The sequence below is a fragment of the Penicillium lagena genome (assembly GCF_028827675.1).
Source record: "Penicillium lagena strain IBT 129212 chromosome Unknown utg000003l_segment0_segment0, whole genome shotgun sequence".
In the NCBI taxonomy this organism is placed as follows: Eukaryota; Fungi; Ascomycota; class Eurotiomycetes; order Eurotiales; family Aspergillaceae; genus Penicillium; species Penicillium lagena.
In genome coordinates this window covers 3,243,100-3,268,559 of record NW_026623224.1, presented here as the reverse complement: position 1 = coordinate 3,268,559, position 25,460 = coordinate 3,243,100, and the positions used below count along the sequence as shown (strand labels likewise).

Sequence of the window (25,460 nt, the reverse complement as noted above, 5' to 3'; positions counted from 1 at the left end):
CCAGTATAAAACATATCAGGAGTTGGATATTACATTTGAAAATAGGGTACCAACCGCATAGTCCAAAAATTATCAGATTTGTAACGAAGAAGAGGATGCAAAGTAATTCCAGTTTGTCCGGTGTCACACTTAGCTGCCCACATTTCTAATTTGGAGAATTCAGTGCCCGAAGTATGGAAACCTGCGTCACGATATACTATGTAGTTTACCGTATGGAATACGGATTAGTTTTCCCTGTACATGCAAATGACGGGCAATTATTTTTGTATTCATAGTCAAGAGTTGTATGGTTGCAAGCAATGGGTATGGTGAGCAACAATCCGCTTCTATGGCTACTTTTGTTATTGAAATGGCCATCGCGACTAATCACTTGAATTCATAGTGAATCCCCCACATAGTCAGGCTTGGTTATGTTTCCCTCTTTCTTTGTAGAACCCCTCCGAGAGAGTATGTCAAGTCTCAGAGCCGAACGGCGGATACAGCGGGGCTGAAGTCCCATCGCAGGAGTATTGCACGATATACGGGGAAGCCGAGGAGTTAGGACCAAGGATGACCGAGCCGTCCGGAGCAGTAATAGAGATCTGCAAGTTAGATGCACCCTGTGCATTGGCGGAAACTATACGAATGGGAAAGTATTGCCCCGATAATAAGTCCATACTATAGATATTTCCGGTCGTTGGTGAATTGTCTGAAGTGTATGCTTCAAAATTGGATTCATCCCATCCCGAGTATGCAGTCGTGTTGTCCCAGGAATAGGCGACTTCGTCGATGTTTGTAATGGTGAAGACGTAGGTGCCTGTGGTCTCTGCGTAGATATACCCGCGCTGGTTGAGGGCGAAGTAGTCAAAAGTCTGCTGGGTCCCATAGATGTCTATAGTGGGACCATATGAGGTGCCACTTTCCGCAACATACACGGTCGTTCCGGTGGCATCTGGCGTGGTGTCCTTGAGAGCAGTCACATCAAACATGTAGTTTTCGCCACCATTGTGGTATGGCAGAACGTTACCCTCGCCAAAATAATAGTATGCCCATTGTACACCCTCATTTCCACAGGATGTGGGAACTGGACAGAGAGTGGTGGTGGTGGTCGATGTCTTCGTGGCCGTGATCGTTGGGATATCAGTAGATGGAATATGGAGGCACCGGCATGCTTCAGTGATTTGCCAGTCGGCGAATTCCTCCAGAGCCTTGGGGGTCGGGCATGGGGTGGTGGATTTCTTGAAGTAAGTGAGTGGTATAAACTATTACTCGAAGGTCTTGTGTCTCACCTTAGATGTCGGTGCCGAAGTTGTAGTTGGCTGAGGGGTGTACGTATAGTCACAGCTTGAGTATGTCGCCGTACTAATTACTATTGAGCCTCGAATCTCTACAGAAAACCCATGACACATGTACTTACGTAGTCGTTGAAACAGTGATCGTAGGAGCCAGTAGTGATTCACAGAACTGAGTAGCAGTGCTACAAGCGTCTAGGACCTGGACTACGACCTCTACTAACAAACATTCCACTATGTCGACTGGCCCCACTAGGGGGTTGCCAACAGCGGAGGCGGTGTAAGTGGCTAAAAGGAAAACCCCAAGACCCGGAAAGAGCTGCATGGTTGAAGTAGTGAATTGGAGGAGAAAAATTAATTGCAGACGATACGAGCACGGGGAAGGAAAAACAGCCTCTTTTGCCTGGGGAAGGGCTAAGAATTTATAGAGTTGACATAATGTACGTACAACCCTTTTCTCTTTGGCCATTTGATATCATGCCATATGGCAACAGAAGGAATACACTAACTACCTAATGACCATCTAGATATTAGATGATTTATGCCGACAAACTATCCAATGATAGAGAGGAGACGCATAGGAATAGTCGCAAGAATTTGATTTTGAATTTTGAGCTTTACACACTAGGCCTAGCGATGCGGGATCTGTCATATGTGCCATTCGAATTGAAGAGGAGTATGAGTGGACGCCAATTTCATTCAGCGAATAATACATGCATGCTCAAGTGTGTTCATCGGTCTAGGCAAACATTGCCAGATCAAAGCATATCAAAGTGCTTAAGCTTACGAGAAGTCGGTGAGATATCTACCAATGAAAGATCAGCTTTCTCTCGCTTACTATAGTCGATTTCTTTAAGAAGAATTGAGCACTCGCCAGGTATCCTTACGACGTCTCGAAACTGGTGATAGCAGCTGCACTATGATGGCTTGTCGAACTCTAGTGCTAAGAAATACAAGTCATTCGAGAAATAGGCCCGAAAGCACAAGTCATTTATTCTGATTACTAGTTATCGAAGGGAACGATGACAAGACCTAGTAAGAAAGGCAGAAATAGATCACTTTAAGATACCCGGTCATCGCCCTAAGAACCCTCCATCTACAACAACCACTGATCCCGTCACAAACTGGCTCGCCGCGCTGGATAGCCACAGAGTCACACCTGCAAAGTCGGCTGGCAGCCCCCATCGACCGGCCGGACAGCGGGCGACGCGAGCTGCATATTGCTCTGGATCGGAGCGGAGATCCGTGTTTCTATTCAATCACACCGTTAGGTCCACGCTGTAGTATTTAAATGGCCGTCCGATTATTGAGAGGTACACTCACATGTCCGTAGCGACGGAGCCAGGCGCGATCGCGTTCACCTGGATATTATACCGGGCCCACTCATTGCTCAAAGACTTGGTCAACTGCGACACGGCCCCCTTAGATGCAGCATACGACGCAACGATCTCACCGCCGATAAAGCTATTCAGAGACGACACGTTGATGATTTTGCCGGACCGCCGAGGGATCATATGTCGCCCGGCACCTTGGCAGACGAGAAATAGCGCCTTGAGGTTGACGTCAATCACCTATTGGTTGGTCAGTACCGTTCATTTGTGTTCAGGTCGAATCATTGAATTACACTATCCCACTCTTGCTCGGTTACATCTACTGACGGTTTCCGGTGCAACAGGCCCGCGCAGTTGATTAGGATATCGATCTGGCCGCCCATCACCTCCAGCGCTTTGGGGAATAACCCGCGCGCCTCGTCCATGTTGCTGAGATCGCACTGGAGGACCTCAGCCCGCACCCCTTTGGCCCGGATGGCATCCGTGACAGCCGTATTGGTGACATCGTGCTGGGCGATGCAGACCGAGCAGCCTGCATCGGCCAAGGCGTGCGCCATAGCGGCCCCGATGCCTCGCGAACCGCCTGTGACGAGGGCCTGCTTGCCTTGAAGGTTGAAGAGGTCCATGGCGGAGACGAGGGGGGTCTCGGCGGCTGCTAGAGAGTCCATACTGTTTAATTTGCGTACGTTCAAGAATAAACCATTGCCAAAATGGCTTCTTCTTTCACGGCAGTTTTATGTTTTTCGCACCGGATCGTCCGAGAATCTACCTCGCGCTCCTATTGGGCTATCTTCGGGGTATCTAAGTGCCGGGAGTCGGCAGTTGAGGCCACTCACTCGGCCTAAGTCGTCCAGGAGAGATAGCGCGAAACCTAGCTTGGTGAGCAAGCGGTGAATTCTATACTTCTAGACTTTCGGATAAGGGAGCTGCACCCCAGAATTCCCCGCAATAATATCAGTTACTATTTATCTCATTTAGTCCTACCTGTTGAGAATCATACTATTATTTCCAAGTGATCAATGGATGAGAGAACAATTCAGACAGATGCAACGATGACCATCGGCCGCTATATGGCCGCTCGGTTCACCACCTTGAAACCCCCGATGGACAAGGTCATCAACCCTATTACAGCCCTGCGCATGCTGACAGCCTCCCAGTGGGCGTGTTTCCTGGTTAGTCTTAATTCCAAGTTGAGTGTCTTTTATCTCGTGCTAATTTTCAGTGTGCCTGGTCGGCCTGGACTATGGAATCGCTGGATTTCTTTTGTGTTAGTCTTCTCGTGCCCGAACTGGCAGTAGAGTTCAACCAGTCCAGCTCCAAAATCACCTGGGGCATCACGCTGGTGCTCATGTTCCGCTCCGCAGGCGCGGTCATCTTTGGCGTCTGGTCGGACCGGTTCGGACGTAAATGGCCATTTGTGACCAACTGCGGTTTGTTTATTGTGCTAGAGCTGGCCACTGGCTTCTGCAACACATATGCTGAGTTTCTGGCTTGTCGGGCATTGTTTGGCGTCGCCATGGGTGGCCTATACGGAAACGCTGTGGCATCGGCTCTCGAGGACGTGCCGGATGAGGCTCGTGGAGTCTTGTCTGGCTTCTTCCAGGCGGGATACCCCGTGGGGTATTTGCTCACAACGGCCTTTGCGCGTGCCCTGGTCAGCACGACCACGTCGGGCTGGCGATCTTTATTCTGGTTCAGTGCTGGCCCTCCCGTGCTGCTGATCATCTGGCGGTTGTGGTTACCGGAGACTCAGACCTTTCGTCAACGAGAAATGGTGAGCCCGCGCGGTGGTGGCTTCACCAGAGACTTAGTCTCGGCCAAGGATCACTGGCTAATGCTCATCTACATGGTCCTGCTCATGGCCGGATTTAACTATATGGTACGTATCTGTGTATCGGATCAAGAAAGACACTTCACTAACTGGTCATAACTCTTCTAGGCCCATGGATCTCAAGACTTCTACCCGACGATGCTCATCGACCAATTCGGCTTTAGTGACAACGCCATGACCATCACTGAAGTGGTTGCAAATATCGGCGCGGCATCCGGCGGCATTTGCATCGGCTACCTGTCCGAGATATTCGGTCGTCGGCTTACCATCATGGTGTCGTGCGTCTGCGCCGGAGCCTTATTATATCCCTACACGTTCGTTACCGGACTGCAAGTCGCAGCCGTCGCCTTTTTTGTCCAGTTCTTCGTTCAGGGCGCGTTCGGCGTCATTCCCACACATCTAATGGAGTTGTCACCGCCAGGCATCCGCACACTGGTTGTCGGGGCGGCATATCAGCTTGGGAATCTCGCGTCCAGCCCCGCGGCAACCATCCAGTCGTCCGTGGGAGAGAGATATTTTCCACTTGCGTCCACAACGGCCGGTGTTAAGCGATACAACTACGCTCTTGTCATCTGTGTGTTCCTCGGTGCTTGTGTGGCCTTCGTGATCATCGTGACGTTCTTGGGACCTGAGAAAAAAGGCCGTCAGTTTGGCCTGACAGAGGTGGATATGGAAGCGCAGAACCAAATGGACGAGAAGTCGATAGCCGAACACTTGGATTAAAGGAGATGCCTTGCTTATGTGTACTTACAGTTCCTCTCTCAGAGTATTCTGTCCTATTCAGCCCAATTCACATTATGCCATCTGACATTGTGGTCCTATAAAACTATCTCTGCTGATACGCTAACATTATATCTGTGCAGCTCATTTACAAATTACGTTACAAAGGTTGGTTAGTTAGTTAACTTACATACTTAACTGATTACTCATGCTCAACCAACACTCGCCTATAATAGACAATGTCTCTTTGTCCATACATAGTGGTCTGGCATTGATTGCATTATAGCTCTGTCCAGTCATACGTCAACAACCATATGTAGAACGGGTGGTCTACTCCTGACCCTTCATCGTCTATGTTTATATGGAATATGTGGGACAATGGTCCGTCCACCCCGGGGTATTCAACTTCTATATCTGCAATGGAAGTGAGGCTTGGAACAACTGGGATGAGCATACCGTTCAGAACTCCAATGTGAAATCTGCGCACTATCCATGCAACTAGGCTGAAAGTTGGGTGTTTAATCCAAGTATTAGTTCCATATACTAAAGAGAATCAGTTTTGTTTGTTGAATATGACCATATTGTTGGTTGTTGTATGTTTTTTATTTACCACGAAGCAAGAATTTGGTTGGTTTCGGACTGCTCTTCGAACTGAATGGCATATCAATTAGGATACATAGTGTCTAGCACGGGATGGTATGTGAATAGGGTATATCAACAGAAAAAGTCTAGCCAACAAGAAAAAAAGTCCATATGCCGATATTCCTTGGGAAATCAACACGCCCAACGAAAAGAAAAAACAGGTATGTATAAGAAGAGAAGAAAAAGACAAAAAGGAAGCGAAAGATACTGCCGTTCATTAGGAGACCCGCTCTATGGCACTTCCTTGTCACCTCTTTTCAGTCCATCGGGGACGTCTATTGCATCGCGTACCCACTCCATGGCTGCAATGTCATCGAGTGTTTTACGCCGAGTGTTGCGTTTCAATAGACCCTCGACACACTCACGGGCACCTTCCAATTCACGGCCTTTCTCAGGATCCCACTCCTCTTCCTCATCGGCATACCGGTACCACGCCCATTCACAGCGAGCGATACGGTGCGGCGTCCGAGCGCGGAGTTTGGCAGGATCGCCGCGAGTACCTGGGAGAACATCAAACGGCAGACGATTTTCCATGATGGCATAGAGCAGCACGCCGAGGGCCCACGCGTCCGTTGCACGACCATCATAGGCCTGGCCCATCAAGATTTCCGGGGCCGCGTAGTCCTCGCTACCACACCGTGTGTGTAAAAGCGGACTTTCCGGGGGTTCGGGAATGCGCCGTGAAAGACCAAGATCGCTGAGAGTGACAACGGCACGATCGTAATGGCTCCAATCATCCACAGCCTCCATGGCATGTTCCGGCATGGTGAGCAAAACGTCTAGAGGTATTGTCAGAACACTTCTCTCCCAGCGGGGAACCACTCGGGAAAGACTCACTTTCTAGCTTAATATCCCGGTGCACAATGTAGTGGGAATGTAAGTATCGCACTGCATCCACCAGCTCTGCGAAAATACGACGGATGAGGCCCGGCGACATGCGCCGAGGCCCAGAGGTTGCGTACTCGAATAGGTCCCCGCCGGGGCAATAGTCGAGAACCAGTAGAGCACGCTTCTCATCACTTCCGTACGCCTTCAACTGGACCAAGGACGGGTGGTTGACTGATTTCAAAATGTCCACTTCACGCTTGAGCGACACCTCCAGCCGTTCCTCGTCCGCCCCACCAGCTGGACCATGCTCAATAATCTTGATCGCGACCAGCTTCTGTGACATAGAGGGTTTAATATCGCTGGGCCCATCGGCCGGTCCATCGGTCGAAGGCGAAAACTGGATATCATGACCCTGCTCCACTCTAGCTGCCAGACTGACTTGACTGAATGTGCCTTGGCCCAAAACCCGTAGTTTTCGGTAAATTCGAGCTTGATCCGTACGAATGGAGCGCACTGAGTAAATCTCTTCGGGGGCACTGAGCGGCGTCGGGTGACGGATGACTGGTTCGATGTCGTTGTCTCCATATCCACTTCCACTGCTGCGAGGAGGGCTCGGCGGGCGTATGGTGGGCAAGGCGATTCCTCGATGAACGGCCAGATATTGTTCGCGGTGCAAGGCATTGGATTTCGAGTCGGTACTCGAGGATGATGTGATACCTGGTCCACCTGCCCCGGAAACTGCAATAGGTCGCGGGGAAACCGACGGACGACCGGGGGGCGCATAGTCGCTTAAACTGCGATTGCGAGTATGTGTCGAGGTCGATTCTCTCCAAGCACGGGTTGGAACCGGCGACTCGCGCCCCGATTGCTCTAGCCCGGTGTATGGTTTGTTGGGAGGCCGAGTGGACGGGCCTAGCATCTGGGAGGAATCACTGAGTCGCAAGCTGGACCCGCTCCGTGACGCCAAGGAGGACGTGCGTGAGAGGGATGGTAAGTCGCCCCTTCGCCATGGGGCAGAGCCGCCGATGGGTGACGGCAGCGGGGTGATATCACCCATGGCGTTGAGTTGAGGGGATGACATGAATGACGCGGGCGATAACGATCCGGCACTGGAAATGGGAGCGGCGAGGGCGCGCAGGCTCGGGGTACGATGCGGGAAGCTCCCCGACGACAAACTGTTTATGGCGAGGGGATCGGATTCTTTTCCTGAGCTGGTCGGACGGACGCTGGGCAAATCGGTACGGATTTGAAGCTCGGGGAGCGGCGACGCGAATAGGTTCTCGGGGTGCAGTACGGAAGGCGCGAATTCGTCTACTGAAAGGGCCGACTGGAGCAAGAGCGTCTCCGGGCGCTTGGTACGGTCGCCATGACTGCTGGGAGCGGCATTAAGGGAGTCACGGGGCGAACAGGTCAAACCAGACCTATCGGTCGGCGTACCGGAGTCGGCAGCAACCATCGAACAAAGCTAGTGAGTCTTTGCCGCTTGGAATGCGCTCGACCGCAACCGGGAGAAACCGCGACGCCGCGAAATAACAGCGGCTCTACGGTCGCTCGATGAGCACGATAAATATTGAAGAGGTGAGGAAACGAACGGAGAGTGCAGGGTCCGCTCGTTCAGCCTCCTCCAGGCCCGCTTGTTTGTGCCGTTAGCGCGCAGACCCGTTCAGGGCCAACGGGTCTATAAATAGCGGGCACGTGGACCGAACAGCATGTAGGATGGGCGTTAATTCATGCCAGGGCAACAACAGACAGGAGAGTTCCCAGGTTGGGACGACACAGAACGAGGTTGGAGATGCGCAAGAAGAGAAAGAAAAGGGAGACCAGTTCGCGGTTGCCCCAGCTTGGGAGCTGGTCAGGTGACTCCGTGGATCCCCCGATTGGGTAAGCCGAGTGGGCGGAAACCCCCCAAAAGGGGAAGGCGTGGGGAAGTATGTAGTAGTAGTATCGTACGGCATCATCCGAGGGAGGGTTGTATGCAGCCACGCTCCTACTTCCGTCTACCACCTGCCGGGAATGCTGTTCCCCATGGGGAAAGCACAGAGCCCGTCTGCTGCAGGCCCGCCCTTGTCTCGGCTATACGAGGCTAAATTTAGCACAATCGAGGACCAGCATCACCGCTGCCATGCGAGAGGCAACTGCAATTACAACGGGCCTACGCAAGATCGAGTGTCACAACTGTTTCACTACACAAGACTGAAGAACAACATCCAATCTAAAACCGATTCTCCGGGTGAATGAGCTCTCCGGCCAGTCGGCCATAGGCTCCCTCGACTTCGCTGACCGTCTTTCCCTGCACCCAGTATCCCTTGCCATTCCCCGACTCGGCCACGGCTGCAGCGACAATGGCCCACGCAACATCTTCTGGGGAGCTTTTCAGCGTGTCCGGGTGAGATGCCGCCTCCAGACCCTGGACCATCGATGTCAAGGTCAACCAGGGGGCCACCCAGGAGATGGAAATCCCCGACTGTGTGACCTCGCGAATCTGAGCCGTACTGCGGACCAGCCCCAGCACCGCGTGCTTGGTCGCCGTGTAGAGTGGTTGCGAGGACACCGGGACATAGGAGGCGGCAGATCCAACGACCACGATCCGACCTCCGCCGTGGCTCTTCATGTAATGGATGCCGAGCTTGAGTCCAAACACAACTGAGTCCACGTTGATCTCGAATAGTTTTGTTGAGGGACGTTGGAGGCCGTGCATGGTTTGCTCGTCCGCCAAATAATTGTGTAGGACTTGCGAGTTCATTTGAGCGTGGGTTGCGGCATCAGATGTTTGCAGGAGGGCGATCTCAGGGTTGACGGCCGCATTGCAAACCAGCAGGTCGATCGGACCAATTGTACTGGCGACACGGTCGAACAAAGCCACCTGCTGGTCCCAGTCACTGACATCGCACACCTGATAAGTTGATTGGGGCCCAATGGTTGCGCAGGCACTCTTCAGGTCTTCCTCTCGCAGATCCACGAGGACAACCCGGGCTCCATTCTGTGCAAGGAGAGAGGCTGTCGCAAAGCCAATACCTCTGGCAGCACCGGTGATTATGGCAACTTGATTGTTTACGGCCTTGCGCAGAGTATTATGGCTAGGTCTTGGAGTGGTAGACATTTTCGGAAATTGTAGGTTTGACGGAGATATTTCTGACTGACAATGGGGCTTGCCATACTAGCCTTATATAATAGTTACCAACAGATTCTCCTCTCGGGCCCGGCATCTCCTCATTCCGTTTCAGCCGAGTTCACGGGTAATTAAAGCCCAGTGGGCCTGCCTTGCCAACCCTCTAACTGTATATGACGACAACCCTATAAATCGGGATTCATTTTTGTTCATTCTTTTTGTCTATGGACATGCTCCTAGAAACTCGACATTGCTTTATGACGGTTGCCTACTACTAGACTCGTGATACTAGCCGAGGGAGCCAGTGCCTCAAAGCCATGAGGCAGTCCCGGATAGATATGGCACTCCGTTGGGATGTTGGCGGTGACGAATCGATGCACATACTCAACTCCCTCATGGACAAAAATATCCAACTGCGGACAGTCAAAGTACAGCGGAGGCAGTCCTTCCACACTCTGAACCCGAGCAGGAGCGGCATAAGGCACCACTTTGTTTGTGCCTACGTCCGATCCTAGATAGGCGGTCCATCCAGTGATATTATCGTCCAATGTCCAGAATGCCAGATCACCGGCGTGGTTGGTGGCTGTGCGATCATCCAGCATGGGATACATCAATATTTGCTTTGCCAACGGCGGCGTAAGGGTATGGTCCCGCGCCTTGAGGGCCAGGGCTACGGCCAGACCTCCTCCAGCGCTTTCCCCCATAACGGCAATACGAGAGGGGTCGACTGAGAGCTGTCCCGTATGCTCGTAAACCCATTGTAGCGCCGCCCAGCAGTCGTCGAGTGGCACAGGATACGGGTGCTCCGGTGCCAGACGATAATCCACAGTGAAAATCTGCACGCCAGTGCGTGCTGTTGCGATAGCTAAGGGTTCCGAAGTTTGCGCTGCGCTCAGAGCGATAAATCCGCCGCCGTGGATGTGAACAATTGCCGGCTCTCTTGCTTCTCGAATCTCGCGCCTGAGTCGAAAGTGGTAAACCGTCACCTGGTGACCGTCTGGTGCAGGGACGTGATGAGTAATTTTCTCGACATTATTCGGTAGTTCGAAATTCTCATTTGTCATGGCTTCCATCATGGCCCTTCTGGTTGCAATGTCGTGCACGGCGGGTCTCGGTGTTTGGGCCAGTTGCTGCAGCGCAGGGCCTGCTAGGCTAGCAAATTCGGGATCATATTGAAGAGTCATTTTAGATGTATCGCAGTAGCAAGCAGTAGCAAGCAGTAGAATAAAGAATGAATGGACAGGACGTGAGCCGTCTTAACTAAATCCTTCCTTGTCCAAAACCCCTCGGCAGTGGAGCTTCCGGTCCCTATGTCTTCGCATTTTCCAATCTTACCGTTCCGGACCCAATGTTAATATTTCACCCGTTTCGGAGCTCATGGTTATTTGTGCCCGTTGTTGTCGTTGAAGCAGATTGTGGAGCAGCTCTTTCTGGCAGGCCACAGCGAGGGACCCCGCGTGATCGATAAGCCCTAAGTCAATGCCTGTACCACTCGGAATCTCTCACTTCAGCCAGTCAATACTTAGTACAGTCGCTACATTTTACCAGGTACACACGCCATGGTGCCAGCCCACATCCCAAGTTTCGACGATCTGCCGCCCGTCGAAGGCATGCCCCAGGGTTGTGCTTGGGGTGTCTTCGACGTGGACGGCAAAAAGGACGTATATGGGACGCTCAATCTACTCACCCCGGAGGTCGTCAAGGCGGCTGCCACAGAAGTCCATGAGGGTATCTCAATTTCACTGAAGTGAGTTATTGCCAGATACGGAGACCACGATACTAGACATTAACCTTGCTTTAATAGTTGGCCTATCGGGAGCATCAAAATACCGAACTTCTGGCGCAAAAGCCTCTCGCATCGAGTTATGAAACTGGAGGACCAGCAGGCAGATTTACATTTTGGATTTGACGACGAAGTATGTCTGTCAATTCTTGTCGCTCAAAACAAAGCCTGATTTTTACTTCAGGTCGAGTTCAATACACAAGCCAGTAGCCAGTGGGATAGTTTGTGTACGTGCCGTCTCCCAGTCAATTAATTTAATCCAAACATTAACATCGCCTAGGTCATTTCCTTCACATTGCTAGTGGCAAGGCGTATAATGGAGCCAAACCGACAGTGGAAGCATTGGAGAATTCGACAGAGGCTTTACAAAAACTTCCCACGATAAACCGTAAGTCCTGCTTTGAGCATTTGAAATGGGTTTAACACTCTAACCTTTATCCCAGACTGGCACGACCGGGGCTGCATAGTTGGCCGAGGTGTACTGATCGATTTCAAATCCTACGCGGAAGCGAAAGGTGCCTCCTATTCGCCATTCTCCGGTTTTCGCATTGGCATGGCCGATATTGAGGCTGTAGCTGCCTTTCAAGGAGTAACTTTCCGACCAGGGGACATTCTGATCATCCGGTTCGGGTTCACAGAGGCACTCGGTAACATGACAGGTGAAGAACAAGCCGCAGCTTTCTCTGGTACCCGCTTCTGTGGCATCGAAGGAAGCAAAGACATGGCAAAGTGGATTTGGAACCAGCATTTTGCAGCGGTTGCTAGCGACAATGTTGCAGTTGAAGCCATGCCACCCATCGTAGATGGGGAAGAGAAGCCGCCAACGAATCTTGTTCTACACCAATGGTGTCTCAGCTTGTTTGGCCTTCCGCTGGGTGAGCTGTGGTATCTTAAAGAGCTAGCTGAGAAGTGTAAAGCAGCTGGCCGCTACAGTTTCTTTTTCACCTCGTGCCCATTGAATGTGCCTGGCAGCGTAGGAAGTCCGCCGAATGCGCTGGCTATCTTATGAGTCCGAGGAGGTATGCCATACAGTATTTGAGTTCTTCGACAATAGGGCTCAGTCGAAGGTGAAGGCTCATAGGCCTGCGGAGATAGTCTACATAGAATATTCGAGTACAAATTAAGATAAATCAATATGGATGAAGTATACTGCTTTGGTACTAATGTGGTAGGCAAGCAAATTCTAATTGATTAGGATCTAAGTAGACTTTTAGAACCCATTTCTGAGGGCTTGCCTTGAGTATATGCATATGTGTATGTATATTTCAGAGGACTAATGACACTCAGGCGATAAGGAAACATTGTCTTTTGTTTCAACGTTCTGTCTGAAACCCATCCCACCGATCCAATGCCGCGTTACAGCTCTTCCACCAGCTCTGTATTCCACCCAAGTAAATCAGCGGCTCTCGCCGTTTACCAGGGATGTTTGTCCCCATGTACCATGAGTCAGTCTTCGGATACAATGTATGTTGGCTAACAGCAACCACCTGGTCGCGCCATGCCTTTGCCGCAGAGAGGGTGGGCTCAATTGAGTTCAGGCCGTCATTCTCCATCTTGCCAATTGCGTTGCAGATCCAGTTAACTTCCATCTCAATAAACGGTGGGCCGTTAGCCAAGGATGTTGGGGCTTGGGGTCCATAGACCATGAAGAAATTCGGTGCGTCTGGAACCATAATCCCCAGATGGGTGAGAACACCGTTCTGCCACTTCTTTGCCAAGGGAATTCCGTTCTTATCGGTGATCGACATGTCAAGCAGACTACCCGTGACGGCGTCGTAGCCAGTAGCAAAGATTACGACATCCAAATCATGGTGCTGTGTCGCGTCTCCATCGCGAGTCACTACTCCGCTGGCATCAAATTCGACGATGGGGGACCTCTTCAAGTCGTGCAGCGCGACATTAGGGCGATCGATCATTTCGTAGTAGTCTTGCTCCAAGCTAGGCCGCTTCGTCCCGACAAGATACTTTTGTTTAAGCGGCGCCACGATGTCCATCTTCTTTTGGTCGGTCATACGGGCGCGCACCTGCTGGACCCAGTAGTCGTAGAAGATGGAGTTTGCCCCTTCGTCAAGCAGGAAGTCGTAGTAGTTGGACACCAAAAAGCTGTACCCGCCTCGTTCCCACAACTCATCAAAAAGCTTATTTCGCTCTTCGGGAGTGGCTTGGTGCGCGGACTGGAACAGAGTGTTGTGCGGAAATCCTGCCTCAGACTTGTAGGATCGTTCGAAAAGACCGTCATAGTAGCCTTTGAGCATGTTGGATTCTTCCGGAGAAATTACACGCTGCTTCATCGGAATGGCAAAACAGGGCGTGCGTATGAAAACCGTCAGCTGGCAGTCTTGTTTGGCCAGTTCCTGTACGATTTGGAGGCCCGAAGCGCCATTTCCGACGATGCCGACTCGCTTGCCCTTCACATCCAACTTGTCAGGATAGTCAGCGGAATGAACAAGCTGACCTGCATAGGTGCCCAGGCCGGTAAATTGCGGGTAATGCTTCTTGTAGGAGGACCCGGTAGCGGTGATCAGGTATTTGCAGGTAGCCTGTAGCCCAGTGTTGGTGTGAACAGTCCATCGGTGGGTGGTATTATCGTACTCCACGCCTGTCACAACGGTGTTGAAGAAGGTATCCTCGCTGAGACCGAGAACCGAGTCAACGTGCTGGAAATATTGGCGCAGTTCATCGTCTCCTGGGAACCTCTCGGACCAATTCCAGTCTTTCCAGACAGCAGGAATATTGAACTGATACGATGGCATTTCGGAATCGACACGCGCACCAGGGTATCTGTTCCAGTACCATACGCCCCCGAAGGCACTGCCCGCCTCAATAAGCTTCACGGACAAGCCCATCTTGCGAAGCTTGTAGAGAGAGTTGCAGCCGCCGAAACCACCTCCGATGACGATGGCGTCCATGTTGATCTGGGGATCAGAACGGGTCATGTTGTTTGCTGAACAGGATATTCAATGGGAAAGGAACAAAAAATGATTTTGGAGCTATACAACGAGCCCTTGATCAAGGAAAGTAGCTTCTTTTTGACCTACTCGGGCATTTCCACTGCGGGTACTGAGCAGATATTTGCGGTTTTCATTACGCCGCCGTTTACCAGACGGCTGTGCAGCATCCGACACAGTAGTTGAACCCGAGTCTTGGTAGTAGATATCGGCGTTGTAGGTCCCCGATAGAATCAGGAAGCCGACGGCGAGTAGCTTCAGTATCGAACCCACTCTGGCCCCACTCGACCCAGACCGGGATTCTTCATGTTGACACATAATGTAACTACCATTTATGTTCAGAAGGGCTTTGCGGGTCTTGTCTTTCGGATCATGCCATCTCCGCATCCGAGGCCTGGTCAGGAGTAAGAACAGCCGAAGTCAGGCTTCGTGGAAGCCCCGCGTTTGCTATTCCGAGCACTTTGCTATTCCAAGCACTGGCACAATAAAGGCCGTATCTCTCCAAATTTTAGTTCTATTGGCAGCTCGCGTCGTCAACTCAAATATGATCAACATGTCGTGTCAAGTTGAAGGAATTGCTTTCATCACTGGAGGCGGATCAGGTAGTCAGCCACCCTGTATGAGTGTACATGAGGTACCGCTAAGCAACTTCAAAAGGAATTGGCAAAAGTACAGCAATTGCTTTTGCAAAGAACGGTATCACCGGGCTTGCTCTTCTAGATCTCAACCTGCCACTGTTGGAAACCAGTCGTGATGAGATACAGAAACAATACCCTAATGTTCAGGTTGAAATCATGAAGGTAAACGTCGCAGACGAAACGTCAGTCGACGAAGCGCTGCGTAAGACAGTGGAAATATTCGGCTGCATTGACATTGGGATCAATTGTGCAGGCATCAGCGGCACACCGACTCCAACTCATGAGATGCCCCTAGAAGAATGGCAGAAGGTCATCAATGTCAACCAGACAGGTGTGTGGCTCTGTCAACGCGCACTGATTCGACAGATGCTCAGTCAGACGTGAGAGAAAATCAATTCTCTTTGCAAAAAAAAAAAGACACTAAACTGTTCCAGATCGCGCGGTCTGCGTCATGATCGTGGTGTGATCGTCAATGTCTCGTCCATGTTCGGCGTTGGGGGTCCTCCGGGTCCTTTCAGTATCCCTCATTATACGGCGGCAAAGCATGGTATGTAGAGCGCCTCTTCTTGTTTGACCGAAATCTAATGGATCCTAGCGGTGGTTGGCGTCACGAAGATGGTACAGTTCATCAGTACAGGCCATTGGCTCATCACTAACACACACTAGGACGCAAAAGCGTATTCCCGACAGGGTATCCGAATCAATGCAATCTGCCCGGGGTATACATGCCTATGAAAATAAGACTATGATATACTGACATTTCCCAGGTTTGTAGACACCCCTATTATCAGCGCGCAGATCCAGTCCGGCTCGATGAATCCCCAGTTCGAGATGACCCCCATCGGGCGTCCGGCCCAGGTCGAGGAAATCTCGGACGCAATTTTGTTCCTCGCTTCCCCCATGAGCAGTTACATGTGTGGAGCAGCACTGGTGGCTGATGGAGGATACACAGTGTAGATTATTGGCATCTATTATGAGTGTTGTATCTATACAAGCATGATATCAAAGTCTGTCTCCTTCGCGATCTCCTGCCACTGAATATCTGTCTCAGGTGGCGCTTTCGCTCGTCGATGCCATAGTGCCAGCACTATCTCGCAGAGAACATTGATATTTTGGATACCGTGGCGACTCTTTCGGTCGAAATAGGCCAGCATGCGAGTCTGTAGATCCCGTCGTTCGCATTCGGCTGCAGTAACGAAACATGCCCAATTGTAAGCACAGCCGCCTCTCCCGTTTGTCAAGGCATCGGCGGCTTCCAATTCTTGAACAGCCTTTTCGACCAATCCTTGGACATCGTATAGTGGCACGCGGCGTAATGTCCGGCGGAAATATACTATTGTTGCATAGTAGAATGCATTCAAAGCATGCTGGATGATGATGGAGTCCGTAGTAGTTGGTGTGGATAAGGACGGAAAATTGAGATAGAGCTCCAGCTCAAGACGATCCAACATGTCAGCATGTATTACGGTGTGGGAGTCGATGAGCGTATTAACATGGGCAAGGAACTGGACTAATTGTGTTGTAACCCCATGGGATTGTTCCAAGTAGTGCCGTAACTCGGAAGGCCCATTGAGAAGCGAGGCAAGCTGCGATGACATGGGCAAGCTGCAAAGTGATGATAGAGACAGGTAGCTTTGGAGTAAACGAGAAGCGGTTGGACTGCGTAACCATTCATCATGAACTTCATTTTCTAGCAAGCCTAGTCCACCGGCCACATGGGCCCGCCATCGACTTCGTCGACCAGACATGGCTTCAGCAGTGATGCAGGAAAGGATTGCTGCCAATGTGGGTTCATTCATTCGACGTGCTCGTTGCAAGTTGCAGCGCAGATGACGCAGAGCCTGCTGGTCGTGATTCACCGCGAGGGACTGATATCGAGTGTCTTTGCGAATATGAAAGAGACTAAAGGCAGAAGAGGCGCAGATGGCGTGGAATATGGACAGGTGTATATTTGATTCTGTCGTAGGAGCGTCAAGTCCTTTCAGGGCCATTGGCATGAACACTGTACGGCAGGGGTTATCCGGGGTGTCGATCAGAAGCATGTTTCCGCTAAGGAAGACAACCCAGTGGTGGACCAGTTCAGTCTCGGCTTGCGGTAGTGGAAAGGGATTCAAGGTAGTCGAAGGCGACAGACCTAACGAACTCCCCTGGTAATGTCTGATTAGTGCAAGTTGTTTGTCGAGATCAGGATTAAGATTTTGGTAGGGACTTTTTTGGTCGGTCGTGAATGAGGGAGTGGCGAATCGAGAATCCTCGTCTGCCGTTGTGACAGATTCGGGCGGATCTGGGAGTATCTGTCTGTCGTCTTCAGCAATTGATGACGACGCAGAAGTGTAGGACTCCTCTGATTTCAATGCAAGTGAAGGAGGCTGGTCACTATCTCCTGTGCCTATTGTTGAATCACCGGCGCCAGGTTCGGGGATTGTCTGGGCCTTTCTTTCTCTATGATCATGCGAGCCAGAGAGAATCAGCGCTGAATTCGAATGTCCGATGTATTCTGTATCTTTCAGGCCGACACTTGATACGGAGAACACCGAGAAAGGCCCTCGCTGCTGGGCACTGCCATCCGCAGAGCAGCCGTCCAGCTCAGCCAAAAGCGCCGTAACAGCCGCCGCAGACATGCTATGCGCCGGTGGTGGATCCGGCGACAGCTGACGGCGATGAGATCGGCTGCCCGGGGCTGGGGACCATCCCAATCGCAGTCCATAGCCTTGGCATTGCCATCCACTGCGTAGACACCGCAGACAATGAGGGTGCACATCGTCACACTTGACCCGGCGCGCGCGGCAGGTCCAGCAGCCTGTAAAGGTCTTGCTGCGCGCTTTTCGGGTCTTTGCATTCTTCGTTGTAGTATCGGTCATCACAAGGCTGGGGTGGAGAACCGGAAGAGGATGAAGCTTCTAGGGTACGTGATAAAATTGTTCTGGCGAGTCCCCGCTTTGTCGGCGTTCGCCGGTGTTGTTGCTGGGATCTACGTTAGGGCTCGAAGCTAATTGTTGTTCATAACGATGGCCATTGGCGAGGAATAAATAGCCTTTAGATCACGTCGGGCAGATCAGGGGCCATGAAAATCTGGTCTAATAACTAATATGTCATGGTGTTGGAGCGTACTCATACTGCCCGTTTAGAGTGCAGAAAAATCTCGCCAAGTTCGGTGGCAAAATTTACATACATGGTACTATAGGCGACAAAGACATTCGTGTTTGACATTAGATCTGCCAGTGGATGCACTCTAGCATATGTCGCTCAAGCCTGCCACTATTTATATCTTCTTATCGCTTGCAGTCGTCCATGATATATATTACTCCGGGTATCCACCCGGCCATCCTTGCGTTGCTAACTGCAATCTGTCGCAGCAATAACGCTTCGTTTTAGGGAATTTACTACTCCAAAATTCACCATAGGGTTTGTATTTCCCAATTTCACTTGATAGATCGAGACTGGGTGGTCGAGGCCAAGACGGACACGGCATGCCGGTCTCTGCAGCCCGATCGAGTATCCTCAGCCACTGCCCGTCCATGTGTTCGATTCGGAGACTACAGACTCGTGAAGCTTGGGATAATGGATAAAACTAAAGCGGAACCACCTGTCAACACGATTAAATAGAAAACTTGTATAGTAGTAATACATTCTATAGTTCCATAAAGAATCGTAATCGCGGTCCCAAATTTGAATTGAGCGGGTAAACCAAGGCGACTAGGATGGGTTGCAGAGGAACGATGAGGTTGTGCTGTTGAGCTGCTGCGCAATAGCAAAACCGAGACCCGTAAGACATCCTGATCAGATGCAAGAAGATTTCTCTATTCAAGTCCCTGGCAAATTAAGGAGACGTCACTGGAGAGACGCTGTTGGAGCGTCGTAGCGAATCAACCCCAAATATGCATGAGACTTTTCTATGTACACAGACAGAGGAAATAAAAAAAAGTACAAACCCAGTAACAACCCCGTAACCAACCCACACAAAAATGCGAAACATGGATGCTTTGAGCGCTTTAAGCGCCGGAGTGAAGAGATTGGTTGGGGATAATCAAAAGCCGTTGTTAGTTATACATCGCAGGGCGAAAGAGAAAGGGAGGTGGGTGTGGTTCGCCGCCGATAGAGGTCATGGAAGGAGGGCGTCGAGGATACAGAAGTTCGGACGACCGGAGAGTTCGATAGATCAGAACTGACCAATGCCAGAGATTTAAAAGATGGCCCTTCTCGTCACCTGGAGGATGGATGTTAGGGAAGAGAATTTAGCCAGAGAGAGGAGGCAGACGTACGGTCCAAGCACCAGCAATGGTGGCCACGATTCCACCTGAGATCATCATGGGCTTCACACCACGCGTACTCTTGAAGAGCATCCCGCTCAGAGCCCCCGCCGTTATGCTGTTAGCAGCATCATGTTTGCCCCTCGCGTATCCGATGGCTGAGTTAAAACCATTGTACACCATAGCCACTACACCGGCTGAGTTGCCTAGGAACGGGCCGCGGCGGGTAATCGAGTTGAGAACGCCGTTTAAACGGATCTTTGGGGGGGCAGTCGCAGGTGTCTTGTTGAGTCCCTCCGCGAGTCCCCATGCACCCCCAAGGGTGAGCGCTGTGAGATAGGTCGTGCCTGCACCGTAACACAGGTCGTCGGACCAGCCCCGGGATGGCAGAAGTGATCGGGAGCCGGGGAGTTCATCGAGGGCAGAGTCTTCGAGGGTGAGGTAGTCGAGCGTGTCTTGGTTCAAGCCAGCCAGAGGATGCAGTTTCGTCGGGTCGGGGATGGCGACTTCGGAGAAGAAGGAGGTGGCATCCTGGTGGGTGGAAGGGTCGTAGGACTCGGAGCCCTGGGGTTGTTTGCGACCGCCAAGTGAGTCCCAGATGGGCATTGTGATGATGAAGGGAGACGAAGGAGGGGGGGAGGTCAAGGAAGGTACGAAGGACAGACAGAGGATCACCAGCTTTGCTTTCCGCCTTTTCGCGATCGCCAGCAAAAAACTTCGGGTCCCGTGACTTGAGCTCGGAAGAACGTACAGCCGACACTAGGCCTGATGGGGAATCCCACATCCAAAATCAATCATCGAGTGACATCGATGTATGTACTTTGTCTTGATGGATGAGGATTCTTCTAACGGTGTACCATGCACCGTGTCCGTCGGCATGGACGATATCGCACAAAGGGTACAATTTGTGCCCCAAAAGACACTTCAAGACATCGCCCGTGGCCCGCTCGTTCAGTACGCATTGACGTGCGACGATAATCAGTAAGGTTCGGTCAAAAACATGCACAAGCAGAAGCTGACTCGGTCGACAGGAAAGTGAGCCGGGTGTGGCAGTCTCTGCTCCAAACACTATCAACTCCGTCCCTCTCGCATCAGCATACCTCGGCTGCTTGCACTGCGGTCATTGCATTTATTGATTCTTCGATCAATTCCCAAAATGAGGAGACCAAGCGCTTGATGCTGATATCCGACAATTGGCTAGCTCTATTTCATGTATTCTTGAATCGATACGAAGATGCCAAGCCGAAGCCTTTGAGGCAGTTGTTGGCCTCACTAACCTCCATTGTGGCTAAGCATTATCATGGACCCAACCGCAGATTGATCCAGAGCAAGATTGTCGAGGCTGTAATTCCTAGCATTGTGCTCGGCGAACCAAGATCGCGATTGAAAGGCTGCCTGGTGTGCCTGGAGCTGTTCGTTCGCAAGGGCGCCATTCTCCCTTCCGAGCTCCTCCAGTTGGCCCGCCAGTGGCTCGCACCAAACATGGAAAGATGCGTCTCTGTTTTTGGAAAGGACTCTTTTGCCCTATTTCTCGGCAATCAACCGACCAGCAGTATCACACCGGACGAGCTGTCCGACGAAATGGCGGCAAAGGTCTTCGTCTTTGGACTCCTCACTCAGACCAACAATAAGGAAATGGCGCCCTCATCAGGTGGGCTGTTGAAAGCCTTCCTACAAAGGATGAAGACCGAACCTATGCCCGATGTATCGCAGCACGAATTGTCGACTATTTGGGTCACTCCTGCCAGGCACTTGGTTCTTCAGAATATGAATACTCTCGAAACACAGTGCAACCAGCTTTTGGAGCCTTTATTCACCGTTGACCCTAGTGGGTTTAGGATCTTTGTCGAGACGCTCCCTTTGAAAAGCCTGCTGCAGGGTGATATGTCAGAAGCTCCACTCGACGAGTACATGTTGTTGTTTGCTACTCTTCGAGTTGGCAAGAAGATCAATCTTGTCCATGATGACCGTAAGAGTTGAATGCTTCTTATCAATCTTCCATGATCTAGACTAACCATCGTCAGACCCTCTCTCCGATGCTAGTGGATTCGCAGATAGTGCTGCGTCGACACTAGTGCTGAGAAGCGAGGTCATTGGCAAATTCTTACTCCACCGGGAGCCTAGTATCCGACTTGCTGCCTTATCACTGCTCATCACAGCTGTTTCGACGACGAAGCCGCTCACACCGGCGGCTTTTAAAGCCATACTCAGAGGGCTTCCATCAATTCACGCCGACTCGGATTCCTACACAAGAGGCGAGGTGCTGGGCTTGACGCGAAAGCTTATTGTCCGTCTGAAAGGTGGAATCTTGAAGCGTGATTCTACAAAGGTTCCTGGGAAACAGGTTTCCGACCTGGCCAAAACTGATGAAGAGACAAAGTCCTTCCTCAGGGCATATATTCACTTCTTGGCAGGAGACCTTTGTGTCACGGCGTCGTACGCGCGTCACATCACAGCATTGAAAGCACTGAGGTTATTGATCGAGTCTGGGCTTGACTCTCGGACTGACATCAAACCGGTGAAATCAGAACTTGAAAACCGCTGGAAAGTTCATATGGATATTTTCCACCCTGGTTTGCTCCGGCTTCTCCTAGACCTGATCCTTGATCCCTTCGACGAGGTGCGAGCAACATCGTCCTCGATAGTAAACCAATGCCCTCAGCATATTTTGATGTGTGGTCTTCTTAACACAGCCAACGAACAACCTGGTGCAAGTGTGAAACTGACGGATGCTATTTCTCGTGCTGAGAGTATTGCCAGCAACACAAGTCGGGCTGACAATGCCGACACGGTTGCTCGTCTGTATCATGTTATCTTCTGTGCCGCTTCAAGGAGTGGTTCTGCTGGTTCAAGTTGGTGGGCCACTAAAGTGTCAGTTGTTGACACTATTCTGCAAAGACTGGAAGATCGACTATCATCTCCGAAGGGAATTTTCACTTCCTCCATGCGGGAGGCACCACTTCATGGCTACATGTCTGGACTGAGATATATCGTTCTGATGCCCAACTTCCAGGCCTTGGTATCAGCTGGAAATGATTCTCATGTTTGGAGATCTCTACACGATCGAATTATTGCTATATGCGACAAGATATGGCTGGAAGTCAAGCCGGTGTTGTGCATTGACTCACCCGAAGGCCACACCGATGAGCCCATCGAAGATCTCTCAGTGGGACCCAAGGATATCCTTTCATATTCCTGGAGAGCACTCCGCGAGTCTAGTATGTTGCTTCATGCTACGATGATCAATCAGACATACGGACCACCAGGGGGTGATGGACTACAACGAGCGGATTTTGAGAAAGTGGGCCGCGCAAGCTTCACACAACTCGCTGAGCTTCGTCATCGGGGTGCCTTCTCGACCGTTTCACAGACGTTCGCCACATGCTGTGAAAGATGCAGCAAATCCGATAATCTCTCAATCCGGGAACTTCCTCGGCTATGGTACCAGGAAGCTAAAGCAACCATATTTGTATCGGCCTCGAAGCTCACACGCCGCTCTGCTGGTCTGCCAGCACTGGTTACCGGTATACTGTGCTCTGATCCAGCAACGACATTCTTCAAGGAAGCCATGGAGGAGCTCCACGATATCTCTCGTCTTCCTGTGGAGTACGACAAAGACCAGCAGTATTTGGAGTTGCCTCAAGTTCACGCAATGAACTGCCTGAAAGACATCTTCACGAGCACCAAGCTTGGACAATATTCTGAACCGTTCATCATGTCAGCTCTTACTCTGTCTGCGGAGCGGCTGGGATCACCAATGTAAGTGAGACCTCGCATCAGAACACACATTATATCTAACAACACCACAGTTGGGCACTTCGGAATTCAGGCCTGATGCTCTTCCGTGCCTTGTTAAGCAAGATGTGCCGTCTGGTTCCCGGGACTGGATTAGGCTTCGGTGGTAGTTCTGGCTCGGAGCCAGGTTCTCGAGTTTCATTTCCTAAGTACCCAGGCTTGCTTGAGCTTTTGTCCCGCCTTCTTACCCCTACCGAAGATAATGCGTCGGCTGTGGGAGGTAGTACTGATATTGTGACTGAGCGTGTCTTCCCAGCCCTGGAGTTGGTTGGCGAGAAAATCCCGACGTTCTCTGACAACCATGACACAATGTTGCGCGCACTGGTCCTCGAGCATATGAAGAGCCCTGTTTGGGGAGTCAGGGAACATGCGGCTCGCGTGTATGCATCTCTTCTCACTCGTAACAACATATTACAGGATGTGTCCAACCTTGTGGATATTTCGCCATCAGCCGCCACGGATAATTTTCTTCATGGAATAGCGCTTTGTGTCCGATATTCTCTGCGTCGTTTCTCGTCTGTCACTGACCTGTACTGGATGACACATATTCAAGGGTTTCTGGAAACAATACGTCGAGTTCTTGCGTCCATCCTTCCGCTGGCCAGGTCTCCAGCTGTTGCTGCTACCCTTATTGAGATTCTGAATGATGCAGTGGAACGGGCAATCAAAGCAGAAATCGAATCTAAAACTGCATCCTTCCTTGATGAGGTATCCCGGGAATTTGATCTCCACGGCATCCTAACTCATGTCTTCGATACCTCCCATGCTGGTTGGAACATTTCCAGCTTGACCCGCGCGTCATCTTTGCTTCGAAGAGCGCTTGCCTGGTGCATGACGCTGAGGATGCTCGTTTCAGGTAAATGGGGAGAGCTTACTCAATTCTACCTTGAGGTAGTAACATTCGACGTCGACGCCGCTAGGTGGATTTTGGAGGAGCTTGTCGAGCGCATTGGTGAGAAGAAGAGATACAGAAAGCCTCTGGCCGATCTTTACGCCTCTGCGATTCTAGCAGACTCTCCTGCGAATATCAAGACAGCGGCTGCATCGAATCTGGCCTCTATTCTTGAGGGATTGCTATTGTCTGAGTTGGAAACTGTTAAAGGCATGGGGTTGCCATGGGAGAAGATTGGGGGGAGCTTCCGGCCCGAGTCCAACATTCAGTTATGGAACAGAGACGCAACTGACGCAGAACTTCGTCTCTGTGGTTGCCTTCTGACGATCCGCATCGCTTCTGGAGAGTGGCAGTCTCCCTCATCATTTGATGGAGAGCTTCGCGGCTGGGCTGTCAAGTTGCGATCTGCCCTGAGTGAAGAAACCGTGAGTAAAACTATGGTTTTAGTGCATATTTCAGCACTAACGGAGATGCATTTTAGGAATTCACATCTCGCTATGCTGCAGTGGCATCTCTCGGCAGCTTTTCTAAGATCCTGCGAGTCCCAAATTGCCCACCGAGAATTGACCCTATCTTGTTGGACATATACCTTGCCCTATACGACATGCTCAATGACGATGACGAGGAACTTCGCGACATGGCCGCAGCTACCGCGTCCTGGGCCCTATCCTATTCATCTGTATCACCGAACGCGGCTGTCACTCTCGGGCCGTTGAATGCCAGTGCACTTTTGGCCGCGTTCATCGCCGATAACTTTGCCGAATCTCCTACGCTCACTGAGAATGTGGTTCGATACATCACTGGACAGCAGCCTCGTATCAGTGGCTCTGATAGCCGATCACGCCTGCTCCCCGTATCGGATATAGTGGCGGAACACCGGAAGGAGAGCACCGTTTTGTTCATGGAAGAAAAGCAGAACTTGTTCATTGACGGAGTTCGAGAAGTTGATGTCTGGGCCCCAGCACTTCTGCGCCTCAAGGAATCCGCATACAAGGAAAGCGTCGTGCGCGATCTTTCGTGCTGGGCCTCCCAGGGATTAGTGTATCTCACCGAGCTCGCCAACGAGAGTGCAGGGCAAGATGGACTTTTGGGATGGATCTCGAAACCCGAGACCTTTACTGTGGGAGTGCGACTGATTGGAATTGCCTCTGTCCTGGTGGCAGAGAAGTTCCCTTTGCCAAACTATATGAGCGTTGGGCAAGATGAGCTGCACAGGCAGATGCAGACTCTCTGGGTAATAGGAGTAAAGGCCTCGTTTCACGATGAGTGGCTGTCAAGGATTCAGCAGGGACTGGGAACTGGAGTTAAATATGTATAGAGACCGAAAGTAAAATAGAGGGCAATGCAAATAGACATGGTTTGGACTTAGTCGTGATGTTGTGAATCTCCCTCCCTATTTTCTGTTTCTTGCTTCAACCACCA

General features: G+C 51.1%; 15 protein-coding genes across 15 annotated transcripts; 6 read left to right on the top strand and 9 right to left on the bottom strand.

Annotated features, from left to right (window-relative positions):
* Positions 1 to 452: 452 nt before the first annotated feature.
* On the bottom strand, positions 453 to 1,596 carry N7510_006541 (uncharacterized protein; the record flags this gene model as incomplete). The annotated part of the gene is made up of 3 exons (XM_056978467.1): positions 453 to 1,217; positions 1,269 to 1,341; positions 1,397 to 1,596. 3 exons carry the CDS (start codon positions 1,594 to 1,596, stop codon positions 453 to 455), a joined length of 1,038 nt encoding a protein of 345 aa, XP_056834499.1.
* A 748-nt stretch (positions 1,597 to 2,344) lies between these two features.
* On the bottom strand, positions 2,345 to 3,270 carry N7510_006540 (uncharacterized protein; the record flags this gene model as incomplete). The annotated part of the gene is made up of 3 exons (XM_056978466.1): positions 2,345 to 2,522; positions 2,595 to 2,842; positions 2,896 to 3,270. The coding sequence occupies 3 exons, from the start codon at positions 3,268 to 3,270 to the stop codon at positions 2,345 to 2,347; spliced, it is 801 nt and encodes a 266-aa protein (XP_056834498.1).
* A 351-nt stretch (positions 3,271 to 3,621) lies between these two features.
* On the top strand, positions 3,622 to 5,156 carry N7510_006539 (sugar transporter family protein; the record flags this gene model as incomplete). Its single annotated transcript, XM_056978465.1, has 3 exons — positions 3,622 to 3,774; positions 3,825 to 4,481; positions 4,542 to 5,156. The coding sequence occupies 3 exons, from the start codon at positions 3,622 to 3,624 to the stop codon at positions 5,154 to 5,156; spliced, it is 1,425 nt and encodes a 474-aa protein (XP_056834497.1).
* An 870-nt stretch (positions 5,157 to 6,026) lies between these two features.
* On the bottom strand, positions 6,027 to 8,079 carry N7510_006538 (putative protein kinase; the record flags this gene model as incomplete). The annotated part of the gene is made up of 2 exons (XM_056978464.1): positions 6,027 to 6,574; positions 6,633 to 8,079. 2 exons carry the CDS (start codon positions 8,077 to 8,079, stop codon positions 6,027 to 6,029), a joined length of 1,995 nt encoding a protein of 664 aa, XP_056834496.1.
* Positions 8,080 to 8,835: 756 nt separating this feature from the next.
* On the bottom strand, positions 8,836 to 9,723 carry N7510_006537 (uncharacterized protein; the record flags this gene model as incomplete). The annotated part of the gene is made up of 1 exon (XM_056978463.1): positions 8,836 to 9,723. One exon carries the CDS (start codon positions 9,721 to 9,723, stop codon positions 8,836 to 8,838), a length of 888 nt encoding a protein of 295 aa, XP_056834495.1.
* Positions 9,724 to 9,968: 245 nt separating this feature from the next.
* On the bottom strand, positions 9,969 to 10,916 carry N7510_006536 (alpha/beta hydrolase; the record flags this gene model as incomplete). The annotated part of the gene is made up of 1 exon (XM_056978462.1): positions 9,969 to 10,916. One exon carries the CDS (start codon positions 10,914 to 10,916, stop codon positions 9,969 to 9,971), a length of 948 nt encoding a protein of 315 aa, XP_056834494.1.
* Positions 10,917 to 11,291: 375 nt separating this feature from the next.
* N7510_006535 (cyclase family protein) lies at positions 11,292 to 12,524 on the top strand (the record flags this gene model as incomplete). Its single annotated transcript, XM_056978461.1, has 5 exons — positions 11,292 to 11,479; positions 11,537 to 11,648; positions 11,700 to 11,742; positions 11,796 to 11,903; positions 11,959 to 12,524. The coding sequence occupies 5 exons, from the start codon at positions 11,292 to 11,294 to the stop codon at positions 12,522 to 12,524; spliced, it is 1,017 nt and encodes a 338-aa protein (XP_056834493.1).
* Positions 12,525 to 12,828: 304 nt separating this feature from the next.
* N7510_006534 (flavin-containing monooxygenase) lies at positions 12,829 to 14,451 on the bottom strand (the record flags this gene model as incomplete). The annotated part of the gene is made up of 1 exon (XM_056978460.1): positions 12,829 to 14,451. The coding sequence occupies one exon, from the start codon at positions 14,449 to 14,451 to the stop codon at positions 12,829 to 12,831; it is 1,623 nt and encodes a 540-aa protein (XP_056834492.1).
* Positions 14,452 to 14,505: 54 nt separating this feature from the next.
* On the bottom strand, positions 14,506 to 14,781 carry N7510_006533 (uncharacterized protein; the record flags this gene model as incomplete). Its single annotated transcript, XM_056978459.1, has 1 exon — positions 14,506 to 14,781. One exon carries the CDS (start codon positions 14,779 to 14,781, stop codon positions 14,506 to 14,508), a length of 276 nt encoding a protein of 91 aa, XP_056834491.1.
* A 226-nt stretch (positions 14,782 to 15,007) lies between these two features.
* N7510_006532 (SDR family NAD(P)-dependent oxidoreductase) lies at positions 15,008 to 16,058 on the top strand (the record flags this gene model as incomplete). The annotated part of the gene is made up of 6 exons (XM_056978458.1): positions 15,008 to 15,065; positions 15,121 to 15,481; positions 15,536 to 15,648; positions 15,697 to 15,719; positions 15,768 to 15,820; positions 15,869 to 16,058. 6 exons carry the CDS (start codon positions 15,008 to 15,010, stop codon positions 16,056 to 16,058), a joined length of 798 nt encoding a protein of 265 aa, XP_056834490.1.
* Positions 16,059 to 16,087: 29 nt separating this feature from the next.
* On the bottom strand, positions 16,088 to 17,962 carry N7510_006531 (Zn(II)2Cys6 transcription factor; the record flags this gene model as incomplete). The annotated part of the gene is made up of 1 exon (XM_056978457.1): positions 16,088 to 17,962. The coding sequence occupies one exon, from the start codon at positions 17,960 to 17,962 to the stop codon at positions 16,088 to 16,090; it is 1,875 nt and encodes a 624-aa protein (XP_056834489.1).
* Positions 17,963 to 19,336: 1,374 nt separating this feature from the next.
* On the bottom strand, positions 19,337 to 19,957 carry N7510_006530 (protein transporter TIM23; the record flags this gene model as incomplete). Its single annotated transcript, XM_056978456.1, has 1 exon — positions 19,337 to 19,957. One exon carries the CDS (start codon positions 19,955 to 19,957, stop codon positions 19,337 to 19,339), a length of 621 nt encoding a protein of 206 aa, XP_056834488.1.
* A 208-nt stretch (positions 19,958 to 20,165) lies between these two features.
* Positions 20,166 to 21,331, top strand: N7510_006529 (Armadillo-like helical; the record flags this gene model as incomplete). Its single annotated transcript, XM_056978455.1, has 2 exons — positions 20,166 to 20,317; positions 20,383 to 21,331. 2 exons carry the CDS (start codon positions 20,166 to 20,168, stop codon positions 21,329 to 21,331), a joined length of 1,101 nt encoding a protein of 366 aa, XP_056834487.1.
* Positions 21,332 to 21,387: 56 nt separating this feature from the next.
* N7510_006528 (THADA/TRM732 family protein) lies at positions 21,388 to 23,114 on the top strand (the record flags this gene model as incomplete). The annotated part of the gene is made up of 2 exons (XM_056978454.1): positions 21,388 to 21,415; positions 21,511 to 23,114. The coding sequence occupies 2 exons, from the start codon at positions 21,388 to 21,390 to the stop codon at positions 23,112 to 23,114; spliced, it is 1,632 nt and encodes a 543-aa protein (XP_056834486.1).
* Positions 23,115 to 23,212: 98 nt separating this feature from the next.
* N7510_006527 (uncharacterized protein) lies at positions 23,213 to 25,356 on the top strand (the record flags this gene model as incomplete). The annotated part of the gene is made up of 2 exons (XM_056978453.1): positions 23,213 to 24,463; positions 24,520 to 25,356. The coding sequence occupies 2 exons, from the start codon at positions 23,213 to 23,215 to the stop codon at positions 25,354 to 25,356; spliced, it is 2,088 nt and encodes a 695-aa protein (XP_056834485.1).
* Between the last annotated feature and the right edge of the window lie 104 nt (positions 25,357 to 25,460).